Source organism: Ailuropoda melanoleuca, chromosome 13 (genome assembly GCF_002007445.2).
Source record: "Ailuropoda melanoleuca isolate Jingjing chromosome 13, ASM200744v2, whole genome shotgun sequence".
Classification (NCBI taxonomy): Eukaryota; Metazoa; Chordata; class Mammalia; order Carnivora; family Ursidae; genus Ailuropoda; species Ailuropoda melanoleuca.
In genome coordinates, this window is record NC_048230.1 from 29223635 (window position 1) to 29238629 (window position 14995).

The 14995-nt window shown below is 35.7% G+C and overlaps 1 protein-coding gene across 8 annotated transcripts in view; it reads right to left on the reverse strand.

Annotated features, from left to right (window-relative positions):
- Positions 1-3853: 3853 nt before the first annotated feature.
- Positions 3854-14995, reverse strand: part of CDC27 (cell division cycle 27) — a 70606-nt gene continuing 59464 nt past the window's right edge. For 5 of the 8 annotated variants that reach the window (XM_011235068.3, XM_002927490.4, XM_019808183.2 and 2 more), the window contains 4 exons: positions 14481-14609; positions 9206-9280; positions 8239-8395; positions 3854-6607 (listed from right to left, as the gene is read on the reverse strand). In XM_011235068.3, coding sequence (XP_011233370.1) covers positions 6525-6607; positions 8239-8395; positions 9206-9280; positions 14481-14609 — 444 coding nt within the window. In that variant the 3' untranslated portion in view covers positions 3854-6524. Of the gene's footprint in view, positions 6608-8214; positions 8415-9205; positions 9281-14480; positions 14610-14995 lie in introns of all 8 variants that reach the window. The other 3 variants (XR_004619355.1, XR_004619356.1, XM_034639738.1) reach the window with 3 other exon arrangements.

A 14995-nucleotide genomic window follows, 5' to 3' on the forward strand; every position in this document is an offset into this window, starting at 1 on the left:
CCCCCCCCCCCCCGTACGTTCTGTTTGTGTTTCCTCTAAGTCCACTCCTCCCTTCTGCTGTCCCATGGAGTGATTCAACCCCTTTCCTCAATCTCTACCCCCACAGGCTTATGGTGGCAGCAGGATCCCTACTGGTTCCCCCCTACCCCCACCCCACTATTTACAGGTGATTTGAAGTTACAAGCTTCTAGTAGTGAAGGCATGAACCCTGTGTAGTTTTTATTTGTTCTATTCTATTTGAGAGTTGTTTTGGCAAAGTGAGGGGCAGACTTGTAATCAGGCTACTGTCATTGCTTTCCAGCCCCAGAAGTCTCAACATGCTTAATGGGTCCATTTCAGGACCTAGTCATAACAAGAACCACTGAAAACTAGCAATAGAAAGGTATCTTCATTGAGTATCAGTGCCTATAAATGGTAGTTGAAGTGGGAGTTGAGCGTTGGGGTTGGCAAGGAGATTAGCAAAGGGGACGTACTGCATCACAGTGGGTTGAGGTTTTATAGAGTTGAAGTTTGAGAAAGTTTAAGCATTTTCTTTAAGATTGGGAGCAAGACAGCGAGTGCCTGCTATTATGGCTGCTACTGCTCAGAATACTGGTGGTCGCGGCCACAACAGTTAAAATGAAAAAAGAAAAAAGGTATGTTGTAAAAGCAGTAGAAAGGAATCAACATCAATATTTGAAGATAGTATAATCTTAAACAGAAACCCTACCAACTCTTTGGTAAGAAAGTTCACTAAGTTGAATACAACGTCAGTTGCCAAAAAGCAATTTCTTAACAGCAGTGTGGCAGGGGCTCTCGGCTCTTGAATCAACAGCCACTCCCCCTTCTTTGCTAACAAAATCTGTTTCTTTGTGTACGACCCAGGAGAGAAATCATGATTTATCTAAACTAGTCATAGCAAACCCATTCCGTTTTACGGGATTCTAAATTTACCAGCATCCCCTGCGGCTGGGGATGATTCTGTGATCCAGTCCTGGCCAATAATGTGTGAACAAATGTCTGCCAAGTTGTTCCTGGGAGTTTCCACTTTTTGCCAATGTTCTGGTTTCTTTAAGCCTTAGTTTCCTCTTGTATCAAGCAGATAATACATGCCTTACCTTTTAAGACTGTAAAGATGAAGTGAGATTATTCTATCAAAGCGATCCATAAATGCGAAATAAAAAGCAAGTAAACGCTAGTGTTATTCAAGATATTCAAGTGATTATGGGCACAGATGTAGCACTGGTATAAATGCTACAAACTGGCAATAAGTTTAAGGAGTGCCATTATATACAAGGAAATCCCTTTACCCAATCAAGTCTTGTTATTAAAAAAGAACTGATGAATTTTTTTCTTGTGTAGCACCTTGCCCAGTGATTTAACTCATAAGGCATTGAGAAGAACCTAGCACCGCAGAGAACATGTTATTTGGGTGATTTGCAGATGGTTATGCCAATACAGCTATAAGTTCTAGATCAGGGCTTGCAGAACATAAAATGTCAGATCACATGTACAGTATAATCTATACTATGTGTATATATATTTAAAAATATATACAGATAGTAAATATTGATGCTTTGTAGGCCAGATAGTTTCTGTGCAACTATTCAACTGTCCCAAAGTGAGAAGGCGACCACATGTAAACAAATGGGCATGGTTGTTCCAATAAAATGAAACAGGCAATGAGCCATTGGCCTGCAGGCCATAGACAATCCCTGTTCTAGACTCAGAGTTTACTGTTCTACAGTGAACTTGTCTCACAGGATCATGTCTTGGGATCAACCTAATCAATTTTCCATGACATCATCTCCACCCTATTATTACCACAGTGCAACCAAAGCGCTTCCATGGTGATTTAACACATTTAATCCTTAGTCCTCTGTGAGCTAAGAAGGGCAGAGCTCATCTTCTTTGTATTGATCAGGAAAAGGCTTAAGTGAATTGTTCAAGGTCACAGAGTTACTGAGGGGCAAAATCTCTATTTCCTAGGTATCAGTTTAGTGCTTTTTGAAAACACAAGATTAGAAACCTTAATTCTACCTCATTGTTCTTCTTAGCTTCTACTGTTAGTCCTTTTCTCACTCAAACTCCGGTGAAGCATTATGCATTTTCAAGGACTTGAATTTTCTCCTCAAATGTAGCTTTTAGCATCAAATTAAAAATTCTATTTTGAGGGTACTGAAAAAGAATGCTTGTGATAGGGAGAAGAAATTGGTAGTAAAAAATTTAATTTTGTTTTCTATCTTAAAGCAAATTCTAGTCATCCAAGAAGGGATAACACACTTTCAATTTGAGTGTGAGAAGAAAAACAGGCAGGATACAGATCAAAGCACCATCAGAGGACTATGCACAGGATAGATACGAATCTACAGTTGATACTAAAGTTTCCTCCGTAAAACCCAAACTTTTATGATACTCTATAGCAGATAATTTTAAAATGCTAGAGAGGACACCTAACAGGCAACATGAGACATGATTTGAAACTGCGAGAGGAAGTCTAAAACTGAATAAAAGGGTTTGAGCATACACTAATGCCCAAGCTCGCTCTAATGGTTGAAGCCGTTTCCTCTTTTGTAAAATGGAATAACACCTACTTTATAGGGCTGAAGACTGAAAATACTATGGGAAGATCAAGTAACGCAGTACCTATGGCAAGATTTCATTAAATGTGGGTATTTAGCAAAGTCTGCACTTCTAAAGAAAAAGAAAACTTACACTGAACCACTAATTAGCAGCTAAACAAGCCAAAGATTGCCTCCAGTCTACCCTTCTACTAGTTACGCCTGTGCAGCTGACAGTAAAAGGCAGGTCCTAGGGAAGATTATGAAGCCTATTGTTCCCACTGATCTGCCCAACTCATCCCATTTCATATGTTTTCTCTATTGCCACCCCTTCTTCAAGTCTGACAAAACCATTCAGCTCTCTATACTTTATCCAAGATAACCAGACCAGGGTAAAATTTAGTTTCTACATTGTACTTCTCTCAGAATTCTTTTTCTTGGGACAACTGGGGGGCTCAGTTGGTTAAGTGTCTGCCTCCGGCTCAGGTCATGATCCCGGGGTCCTGGGATCGAGTCCTGTGTTAGGCTCCCTGCTCAGTGGGGAGCCTGCTTCTCTCTTCACCTGCTTGTGTGCTCTGACAAATAAGTAAATAAAATTAAAAAAAATTTTTTTTCTTTCTTGATTTTTAAGATTCTGGAACAAATAATTAGAACAAAAAAGCTTTGTGTCCCTTTTAAATACATTTCAGAAATCATATGATTAAAGAATAAGCAGGTGACTTGCAAAGTAGCAGCTGCTGGCAAGGGGCTTCTGTAGTTTGAAAAAAATATATTCTAAAAATTACCACATTTTTGTCAACAATATTTGTTTCGAAATTCCAAATAATAACTAAAAAAGGATGTGAGCTTTAAAAAAAGTATATGTATGCATTAGAAGAGGGTCTAAGTTTAAAAAAAAAATTAGAGAAACACCACCTTAGACTTTTGTGGAATGTAAAACTGTTAATTTTTCACTATTTTGCTGTGCCTTACTATGAAAATACAGATGGCACAGCTGTTATGTAGCTTCAACAACTTGATTATAAATTGCTTTCAAAAGTAATTTATTTGGATTTTCTGTATCCTTTAATGAATTGCAAATATATTAACAGAAAAGGCTTTCTCCCCAACCCCCCAAGGACTGTACAATTTCTGAAATAAGTCAGGAAAAGCAAAAAAAGACACAGAATTACATTGTTTCAATGCAAATAGAACACACACATCACACCCACACTTGCATTTTCCTGGGTTTTCACAAAGAAAACGGGTTACCTTATTTCTCAGTGAAGACCCATACTATATTCTGGCTAATCAGAGACTTCCAAACTTTTTTCTTCAAAAAGAGCATTTTTAATAGACTAAATACTGGTTATCACTGAGTTTTTGTTTAAGGTACAACAGCAGCATGGTTCAAATGTAACTTGCAGTTCTTGGAAAAAAAACACAAAAATTTTAAAATAATGAAATACAGAAAAAGTAGGGACCACCTTTCATTATTTTGAGTACCATTGTTCACTTGAAAAAATATTTCCAACCTTCTAAAATCCCAGTTAAGAACCATTTCCAAGGGGGGAAAATATCCAATGCCACAACATAACTTCTGAACAAAAGTGTGTGTGTGTGTACACATATATACATGTGTGTGAAAAGCTTAAAGAGACTAAAAAGGATGTTAAAGTTCTTAGTATTTTAAATTTCCTTCAAAGTAACTACTGAAATTTCAAACAAACATTTTGCTTGATCAAAATGTATGTCCTTTTCTGGTTATTTGATCCTCATTCCAGGCAAAAAAAAAAAAAAAGAGGCAGGCCAGAAACAGTTACTAGGTGGGAATAAGGCTTCAAATATCTAAACATTTTGAAAGTAGGTGTGAGGAAAATGAAATCAGGCTAAGCTTGGGCTGAGAGTCCCATAGCCAACCATTGCCATGGTGTGCCTTCCACAACTATCCTTTTATCCTTGGTCTCAAATTAGTACCAGAAAGGCTCTCACCTCTAGCACAGGACATAAATTCCTACTACAAAAAGATAATTATACATCAGCAAATTATGTTCTGAGTTTAGCTTTCTCCAGGCTTTGTAACAGAGCTCAGGTTCAAGCTTTCTATGAAATTCTGTATTTGATACTGTTATATAGCTGGCTTACGATTTGCCAATTAAAAAAACAAAGGAATATAAAATTAAATATTAAAGAACTAATGAATAACATGGAATATTTGTTAGAATCCAAGTGCTAGCCTTTGGGAATTTTTAATGATATTCACTTACTCCCAAACTTTCCTTTTTCTTATAAATTATTTCTTTAAGCAGCACATATTACATAGATTTAGGTAGGAAATTTTGTTAAATACCTCTCTGGCACCCAATACCTAATCTAAGACTCTGACTTGAATTAATTTATGATGGTATCTAATCCACATTCAAATGAGCAGATTAATAGTAAATGATAGGAAGTTACTGAGTCTACAGGTTAAAATTTTGTTCACGTCTTCTGTAATCCACCTTATTTTCACAACTTGACAAGTACAGGTAACCAATAGATACATTTGTCCTTCATCAAATAATCCAAAATAATAACCGTAGGCCTGTCATTCATAAGAAACTGTAATTTGTTATATTCTGACATTGGCACTTAAAAAAATGTTAACAACTAAAGTTTCTCTAAAAATTTCAATACATTACAATAAAGGAGATACACAATTTAAGACTTTAAATCTGTTACTGTGAAATTCCAATAATTCCCATTTTATTATGCATAATTAGATCTTTAAAATTGTGGCCATTCCCCAAAGACACCAACTTATATTATGAGAAACTCAGGAGAGAACTCAACTCCTTCATAAGAATGGGTTTTGTGTTTTTTTTTGCAGCTAAAAATTTCTAATATCCTAAACCCAATCACTCTTGGTAAACGTTTTGGTGACTCACACTACTGAAAATAATTTGAAGCAGAGAGCTGAAAAGAATGGAAATGACCTCAACCAATGGTTTAACTACACATTTCTGCACCCTGCTTAAACACTTAGAAAAGTCAAAGGATACTTTCTTGAACAAATATAGATTCAAGGTTATGGTACAATTTTGATTGTATTAAGGCTTTCGCTATCATGATCTCTTAAAGTCTCTCCACTTTAGTGTTCTCATTTTGATTCTTACGGTGAACTTAAGTGGTTATTACGGGCCTTGTTTTGGCTTTTCAGTGGGCAAACACTCTACCATCTCTGAATGTTAAAGGTGATCCCACAGAGGTCAAAGAGAAGAGGCAATATGGTAAAGGGACAACTTTAAAGTTTGCAATACCAAGACAATGATCAACACTTTGAAGCAAGATGAATAAATTAAAATTCTTGGTTAGACATTAAAGCATTCTTGCCAAGAATAAGTGTACACTGTATGGAGGGATATTTGATTCCTACACGAGTCCCAATGTGCCCATTACATTTGCTTATGGGAGACACTGCAAGTTTAAGGTAATTTACATTCCTTGGCAATCAAGTTACTCTGTTATAGGCAATGTCTTTTTATTGTTCCATCTGGCACTTGCTAACACCATTCTTGAAGAACCTAGAAATGAAGGTCAGTCACTCTGTTAATCAGGAACAGAACCAAATAAAAACAAATTTTTGGAAAAATGACCAAGAAATTCTGGTTCATCACTATTTTCCATATCTAATGCTTCCTTCAAGATAAAACATAACTCTTCCTTCCATGATAGCTTTCCAACAAAGGGAGATTAAAGAAAAAAAAAAAAAAGAAAAGAAAGTTCCCCATCCTACCCCCCTACATTGTCATTCATACTGGTGAAAGAGCCAGTCTTGTTAGCAGCTAAATATTGCACTGCCTTTCATTCTGTGTACAGTCAGGGTCCAATGAAAGTGGCACACTCATGGTATAAGCGATGGATGATGACACTGCCGGCTCAAGAGTGAAGACTCAGTATACGGAGGGACAAGAAACATGTCAGCACTAGTCACACATCCAGTTGCAAAAGTCTGATTTCCGGAAGTTAAAATTCATCACTTTCAGCTGCATGAAGCTGTGTGTCGTCTGCATCTGTCATGCTGCTCTCCTGGGATTCATCTGTTCCCACTTTAAAAATAGAAAGGAAAGTCTACAGTTAGGTGTCTTACGAATATTTCTTGTTGGTTCATGAAAACAAGTAAGGAAAACTATTCTACGCAGAGAGATGAGATCTTAAATTAAGGCCCTTAAAAATCCTGATATCCTTCAGTAAAATGCAATTCAGGTTCCTTATGTTATAGCATGTCTGAGAAGATTCGTTTATTGCATTTAACCTTTAACAGTTTTAACTATTAAAGCTGCCCCTCCCTAATGAATTCTTTATTCCTACCCTAGGAATCAGAGCTAGTTTTCCGAGACATTAAAAAAAGACTGACATTCCCTCCAACTGCTGACTCTACTTTAGTCCACAGTGATATAAAATACAAACTTCCGTTTAAAAAGGGTTACTGGGATTATAGGAATTATGATTTTAATTAAAGCCTTTTGCCAAGTTTTCTGGAACAAAGACATCTTAGTTTGTCTCTTCAGAAGTTTCTTAATTCTCTTATTATTAAAAAATACTATTGGGGGCACCTGGGTGGCACAGTCGGTTGAACAACCCACTCTTGGTTTTGGTTCAGGTCGTGATTTCAGGGTTATGAGACTGAGCCCTGCATCCAGCTCCATGCTAGGTGAGGAGTATGCTTAAGATTCTCTCTCTCCCTCTGCCCCTGCCCCTCACCCCCATCTAATAAATAAATAAATATATCTTAAAAAAGGACTCAGTTCTCACTAGCTATGTTCTCACTAGTTATTTTAAGATATACACTCAAGTTAGGAGTGCCTCAGTCAGCTGAGCATCTGACTCTTGGTTTCAGCTCAGGTCATGATCTCAGGGTTCCTGGGACAGAGCCCCATGTGGGGCTCCATGCCCAACAGGGGAGTCTGCTTGAAGATTCTCTCCCTCTGCCCTCCTGCCACTTGCATGCTCTCTAAAATAAAAAAATTTTTAAAAATCTAAAAAAAAAAAAAGATATATACTCAATTTAGGGATAGAGTATTTACTATTGCTTTAAACTACGTCTTTGTTCCCATCTCTTTTCTTGACCCTTCAGTTTATATATATTAGACATATTTTTAGATTTTGAATTTGCCAGAGCTTCAGAGAATTTGAATAGTCACTACTGCAGATCTGTCAATACTTTTTTTTTGTCAATACTTTAAAATGTGCACAAATTTATTATTCATTCACGTAGTACTTATAATGTCTTCAACATATTGTCACATCTATAATCCCTCCCATCCCACCCTGCATTCCTATGAAGCAGGTAAGGCAGGCATTAGTTACATATTTAAATAAACTGAGGTCCTGGAAATATGCAATGGATTTGTCAAAGTCACACAGCAAATTAGATCCAAAACAGAGACTAGTTACCTGACTCCACATGTACTTTGTTAATATACTGCCCTATTTAATTTCTCTAAAATTCCATTTGGTATAAAGAATACACCATGGTTAAAAAAATAAAATTAAAAAGCAGCCCACAAATCCTTATGTAAAAGGTAACTTTGTGAATATTCAATACTCAAGAAAATTTCCATGTTTATTCTGTGTCATAAAGAAATATCTGTTCCTCTTGGCTTAACTCTGAGGTGATGTTTTATTAGCGCTCTGGTTTGATACACATACAAACCTGATTCTTATGGATGATACTCACTGATCTGTTCTTCTTGGGTTATTGGCTCCTCATCATCTGGAAGGTAGCGTTTATCAATTGCCTCTTTAATCTGGTTATTGGCTCCTTTAGGATCTAAATCCATAGCCCAAGAGAAATTCATCAGGGCGAGGTGCGTTTGACCTAACTTCTTGTAAACCTAAAAATAAACAGCAGCACTACATTTTTCATTAAGTTGTGAGCTTCAATGATAAAATCCTATACATTAATAATTTAAATAGGCTTCTGATTTACATGTTATAAACCCATTCTGATGAGTAGGCCATTTTCATCCTATAGAAAAACTCAGACTAACTTCTGAGTTCCTTCTAATATATTCAGATATTTTCAGAATTCCTTGCTTTATCTCTCCGATAGTGAGCTTCCAATAAATCATAATCTGACTGGATCAATGACAATTGAAAGAAATGGACTATAAGCTGCTTGATTAGCATTTATTCACACTGATGTTAAAGGCTGTTATATCAACACCTGTCCACCGTTCCCAGCTAACTTAATCAGTTGGCATTGAGGGGCCAAGTCTGTAAAGTCTTGACTAGTCTGGTTTTGGAAATCCTGGAAGCCAGTTCTTCTAATTAAGACAACACAGAGCCATTAATTTTCTTCTTTGGGGGGGGATGCCTATATATTTTATTGATAAATGGAAGCTAAGAGCTTTCCAAGATGCAGTCTCAGTTATGAACTCATGACTGCCACTGGCTGCAAGTGCTAATATACTTCCAAAATCATAGTATGTTTAGGATTATGGGGTGTGTGCTCTTGCTCCTTCATCTCGATATCATCTTCTTAAATGTTTTAACTAAATCCATTCTTTATTCCCACAGCATTTAGTTCAGAGCTCTAGTTGAATTTGCTCAACAGATGTTGCACAATATATATTATATTTCTTCTTCAGAAGTTAATAGTTGTTATGAAAGTCACAGTTTAGGACCATGGCCCCAATCTTTACCTTTCCTATTAAGAAGTAAACGAGGGATTCTTTGGGAACAATTTGTTTCAATTCTTCAAGTTCTTGTAAAGCAGACTGAAAAAAGCAAAGAAAAACAGAATAGCAAAATTTTACAAAGTTCTAAGCAAGCGTTTTTATCTGATTTCCAAATCATCTTAAATGAAGCTTATACTAGATCTTAATCAATGCACTTCCTTATTGCATTAATTCTTGTTGTGAAAATAAAATGCATGAAAATACTTATATGACGACAGAAACTAAGAAATGGCAGGAATTCACCAGAGTACGCTGAGAACACACACACATGCAGGACGATGCTTGCTGTGGTCACCATTATATTTAAAATAACAATACTCCATGACATTGTGTGTGAAAGCGTTTTGAAAACTAAGTTGCAGAACAGAACAATTTTGAAGTTCTGTTTATAAACCTTCTCCCTGATGCAAGCACTAAGCTTTGAATACCAACCTGCCATTTTAACTAATGATGAACAGTCTAAAATTAACCCTCTGAATTAAGTCAAAACTATCTAGCAATCTTTTGACCATTGTTAAAGGGTTGGGAAATTGAGAGAAAAGACAGAGAAATAGATTTGTATTTAAAAGAAAGACATGATGATCACAAATAAAACTGGTTCCTCAAATGAGATATTGTCCATTTTTCACCTAGCAAATGGATGAAAATAAAAATAACTTGATGTTGCATAAAGTTACCATGAGAAAGAGAGGAATGGACATTCTCATTACTAAAGGTGGAATTGTAAACTGATGCAACCTGTTTGTGAGAACAATTTACAAATAACTATTAAATTAAAAGCTGTACCATTGATTCAGCAATCCTGCTGCTGGGCATTTGTCCCAGGGATATATTTTAGAAAGTTCACTAAATCATCTTTATAAGAACATTCAACCTAACCTGTTACTGCGAATCACTAGAAGCAATCAAGGTGTGTCTAATCATAGCTTAAACGAACTGTCCGTCCTCTATGGACACTAGATCTGTAGGTGCTCAACCGTATGTTAAAAGAAAAAAAAGAAGCAAAAGCGGGATGCAAAAGAGTATGTGCAAAAATACTATTTCTTTTGTAACAAAACATATATACCATACATATACAAATAGTTATGTTATAAAACAGTTACTTTATGTGAGCATATATATAAATTTTTCTTTCTTTCTGGCAGAAATCAATACATCTTTGCTCCCCTTTGGGAAGGGGACGATTGAGGTAAAAGGGGAAGAGGAACCTTCTATTTTCTCCTTGGTAGCTTTCTCTATTTTTTGAATTTTCCAACATAAATATTATATTTTATTTCTCTTTAATGTCCACAGAGGTTATCTACTTTTCTTCTCTATACTCTTTGTAGTAAAACAAAATCCAATGTAAGTCAGGTTGAAAAAAAAAAAAAAAAAGGTAAGTATCAAAGTATCTATCCATACGAGTGTTAGAGTGAAAAAAGGCAAATTATAGAACAGTTTGTTCAGTTTTATTAGTTTCCTATTCTGTCATAACAAATTACCACAATTTTGATGGCTTAAAACAAGTCAAATTTTTTTATCTTATAGTCTGTGTATTAGAAGTCCAATACGAATCTCACTGGGCTAAAATCAAGGTGCCTTCCTTTCTGGAGGGTATCTGTTTCCCTATCTTTCTTGGCATCTAGAGGCTGCCCACATTTTTGGCTTGTAGCCTCCTTTCTCCATCTTCAAAGGCTACAAAGGCTGGTTGAGTCCTTCTCATGCTAGTTCTGACTGCAGCTGGGAAAGATCCTCCACTTTTCAGATTAATGTGATTAGACTAGGACCTCCTGAATAACGCAGGATACTCTCCCTAACTCAAGATCCATATCCTTAATCATATCTGTAAAGTTTCTTCTGCTGTGTGAAGTAACACATTCACAGGTGCTCAGGATTAGGGCATGGATATCCTTGAGGGGTCATTACCCTGCCTACCACAACAGGGTAAGTCTACTTTGTTAGGTACAATTAAAATATATAAATAATGAGAAAAAGATCTAAAGAAGTATGTCCTGAGTTATTAACAATGCTCCTCCCTAGAGGGTCCCCTTATGAGGCACATTCAACTTCGTATTTTTTTATACTTTCATTTTATTTGAATTTTTGGGTAACAAGCCTATTACTTTCATAAAAAGCCCCCATAAAGATATAAGGAATAAAGCAGTGATCAAAGATAGTGGGCTAATAAAAGTATCAGAGGATTATACCATTTGGGTAACATAAGGGATTGATCCATTGATCGGTATAAGACTTTAGCGTTATTTCTCTAAGAAGGGTATAAAGAATAAGGAATCAATCTTAATTCACAGTTCTAAAAAAAGTTTAATACATTCCCACCTGACCCTCCCTTAACTTGAGGCCAAATGTAATTTCTTGGCTTTTGTAAATTTTTTATTAGCATTACCTAAAATAAAAGATTTACATAAAATAGTTTTGTAGGAAGTAGTGTGAAAGTAGCTGGGTGGTAGGTTCCATGGACCATTATCACAGTATGGTGAAGTTTGAATTTTCTATAAAAGGAATAAAAAAGAAGAGTAAAGGCAAACACACACACACACACATGCATGCACTTTCTTAGACAGTGTATTTGTTTAAAGTGCTGTGCTTTTTACACAAGTACTTAAGGGGCTGTGGTGCATCCTTAATACTTCATTATCTTCCTAATTGCTGGCAACCCAAGAGAAATAAACTCGAAGCCCTGCTGGGCTGAATGGGTCTGGGAATCATACTTACTTGTCTAGGAATGGAAGACTTATTACATACGGTAATTCTACGAGGTAGACTGTTCTCTATTCCTCCATATTATTAAGTATTGTAAAATATACATGGAATAAAAGAATCAAGATAAAAGATCTGTGGTCACCGATATTATCTACTTACAATCACTGTTAACACCTGTCAAACATTACTGACAGGGACTGATAAAGCCTGTAACACAACGAAGAAGCCGGGGACTGATTTTAATACTACAAAAAAGCAATTTTCACACTTGTTGGGTCTCCAGACTTCTTTACACTCTTAAAGCTTACTGAGGAACCCAAAGAGTTTTTGTTAATGTGGACCATAGCTATCGATACTTACTATATCAGAAATTAAAACATGGAAAGTTTTAAAAATATCTATCCATTAATTTAAAAGTAACAACACCAAACCATTACATGTTAACACAGATAATATTTTTTTAATGAAAAATAACTTTTTCAGAACAATAAGTCAGTAAGAATAGTGGCACTGCTTAACAGTTTTGCAAATTTCTGGTTAAAAGAAAACAGCTGGACTCTCTTATCTGCTTCTGCATTCAGTTTGTTTGTCATGTAGCTTTTGGAAAATTCTACTGTACATTGGTGAGAGAATAAGAGTGAAAAAGGCAAATAACATCTAAATATTATTATGAAAATAGTTTTGACCTTGTAGACTCCTTGAAAGGATTTCTGGGGACCCCCAGAAGTTACCAGTCACACTCTGAGAATCACCGCTTTAAAGAAATCTTAATTGGGACAATGCACCCCAATCCTTAACTGCTCACCACACACAGTTCAGAATGGATAGGTTTTCTTTCTATAACTGCGTGCTGTAATTGTTATAAAAATTTCATGCATCTATCATACCTCCCCACCTCGATAATCTAATTACTAAGACTAATTGAGAAACAGTTTCTAACATAGTATCTCATTTCTGCCTTAAAGACTTAACACTTACCTGATATCAATGCAGCACATTATATAGGATGATATGTAGCAAGACTTTTGCCACAGAGAGGTTGCCACCATTTGCTTTTCATTTTTCAAGCCAAGATATTTCAGAAGTAATCAGTAACTTCTCCTCATACCCCTTTTTATTTTAATAGAGCTATACTGGATATACCCACGCATCAAAGTAGGCCTTATGATTTAGCCAAACCCTAAGCTGGTAGGCAAAAATGGCTATGACCACTACGGCTTCAACAATGGATCAGATTAGAATTTGGGCTTCTTGAACCAAATACAGGGCTGATTTATATGGCATACTTGGTAGGTGTGTTGGCATTAAAGTGGCTTTGAGAATAATAAGTTGAATAAAATCCTTCAATCGAAGAACCTGACCACAAATGTAAAGAGGTACAATGATGCAAAAACACGAAAACAAATGACGAATTACATATAGTACCTCAAAGAGCAAGTTAAAAGTTGAAAAGTGTTTCTTCGATTTAAAAGTAGCTTTAGGACTAGACATCCACTTCTTGATAAAGAAAAACAGAGTCAGATTAGGGGAATCACTGAATAAATGACAAAGAATAAATTAGATGGTTGATCCCATATGTATCTTTATTAGTTTGGAAATATTAAGAGTTTATCATTGGTTTTGTATTTTTCAATTTCAGCAAATGTCAATGTGTACTGGAACTGATTTCTAGGGAGTCTACTGAAATGGATTATTTGGCCCAACATTTTCAGTGCACTTAAATTTTGGAGGTTTTCTTTTGTTTGGTAAGTTTTTACTCTTTTTAGGAAGAGCCTAAATTTATTAAAAAAGTAACCTGAACTTTAAATAAAAACTTTGTATTCATGGTTTATGATTGAGTAAATGATGACAAAAATCCCATGTCACTTTATGCCTCTTTTTTCTTTCTCAATTTTCCTTATCTTCTTTTCTCAGTTTTTTTTCATGCTACAGCTCCACAATTTGGAAAATAGTGTGAGAAGTAAAGAGAGAAACACATCAGACTAGACCAAGTATCCTTATTATAAGCTTTCATAACTCACTATATGTTTCCTTTATGTACTCAACATTTATTATTTTTGTCATTATTTGATTAATGTCTGTTGCTGTTCTAAAAGGGTACTATACGGTGAGTTCTTCAAAGGCAGGAAATGTGATTGCTTTGGTTTCCTTGACACTATATTCCTAGTCCTGGACATGTAATAGGTACTCAGTATATATCTGTTCAATAATGTACACACATTCGTTTGCTACCTGTTCAGATATTTTGGTCCTAAGAGGATGGTTTAGGTCTTACCCTTAAGATAACTCCCTGATGGAAAAACTGCCTTTCTATATATGGAATCCTTACGAGGGATAGCACATATTCCTAAATATCCATACAATTCATCCTATCAGAATTTCATAAATAAATAAAATCACAAAAGAAAATGAATAGCTTCTGGAAATGGGAAAAATAAACTATCAGAGAAGAAAAGGTATAAATAACTTTTGGTCTATTAAAAGAAGGGGCAAAACTTAAGCAATAAAATGCTGAAAACCACTAAAATATATATCTTACCTTATATTTTTCATTTGCAAATAAAACTGAGGCTCTGTGAAATTTGCATAGAGGGTTCTTGGGATCAATGACAATGGCTTTGTTTAGGGTATCCAAAGCCTTCTCAGATTTTTTCAGTGCATGCTGAACCTATAAAAAATAAAGATCATATTAATGTTTCCTTTTGATACTTATGAAGAAAGGGGAGAACCAAACACTGTGACTCAAATCAACGTAAAGATAATAATAAGACTACTGAGGCATTTGGCTGGCTCAGTTGGTAGTGCATGCAACTCTTGATCTCAGGGTCATGAGTTCGAGCCCCACTTGGGCATACAAATTACTTAAAATAAAAAGATATGGTGTGAGAGGGTTTTCCACAGAGTTAAGTGGACTTAATAGTTGATTACCAGACAATTAATAGATTATCTCTAAAATCTCTTCTAATTCTAGTTAAACTGCTTCACTTTCAAGATGAGAATACTGAAGCCCAGAATGTTAAATAACTTGCTCTGGGATCAGAACCTAGGTCCTCT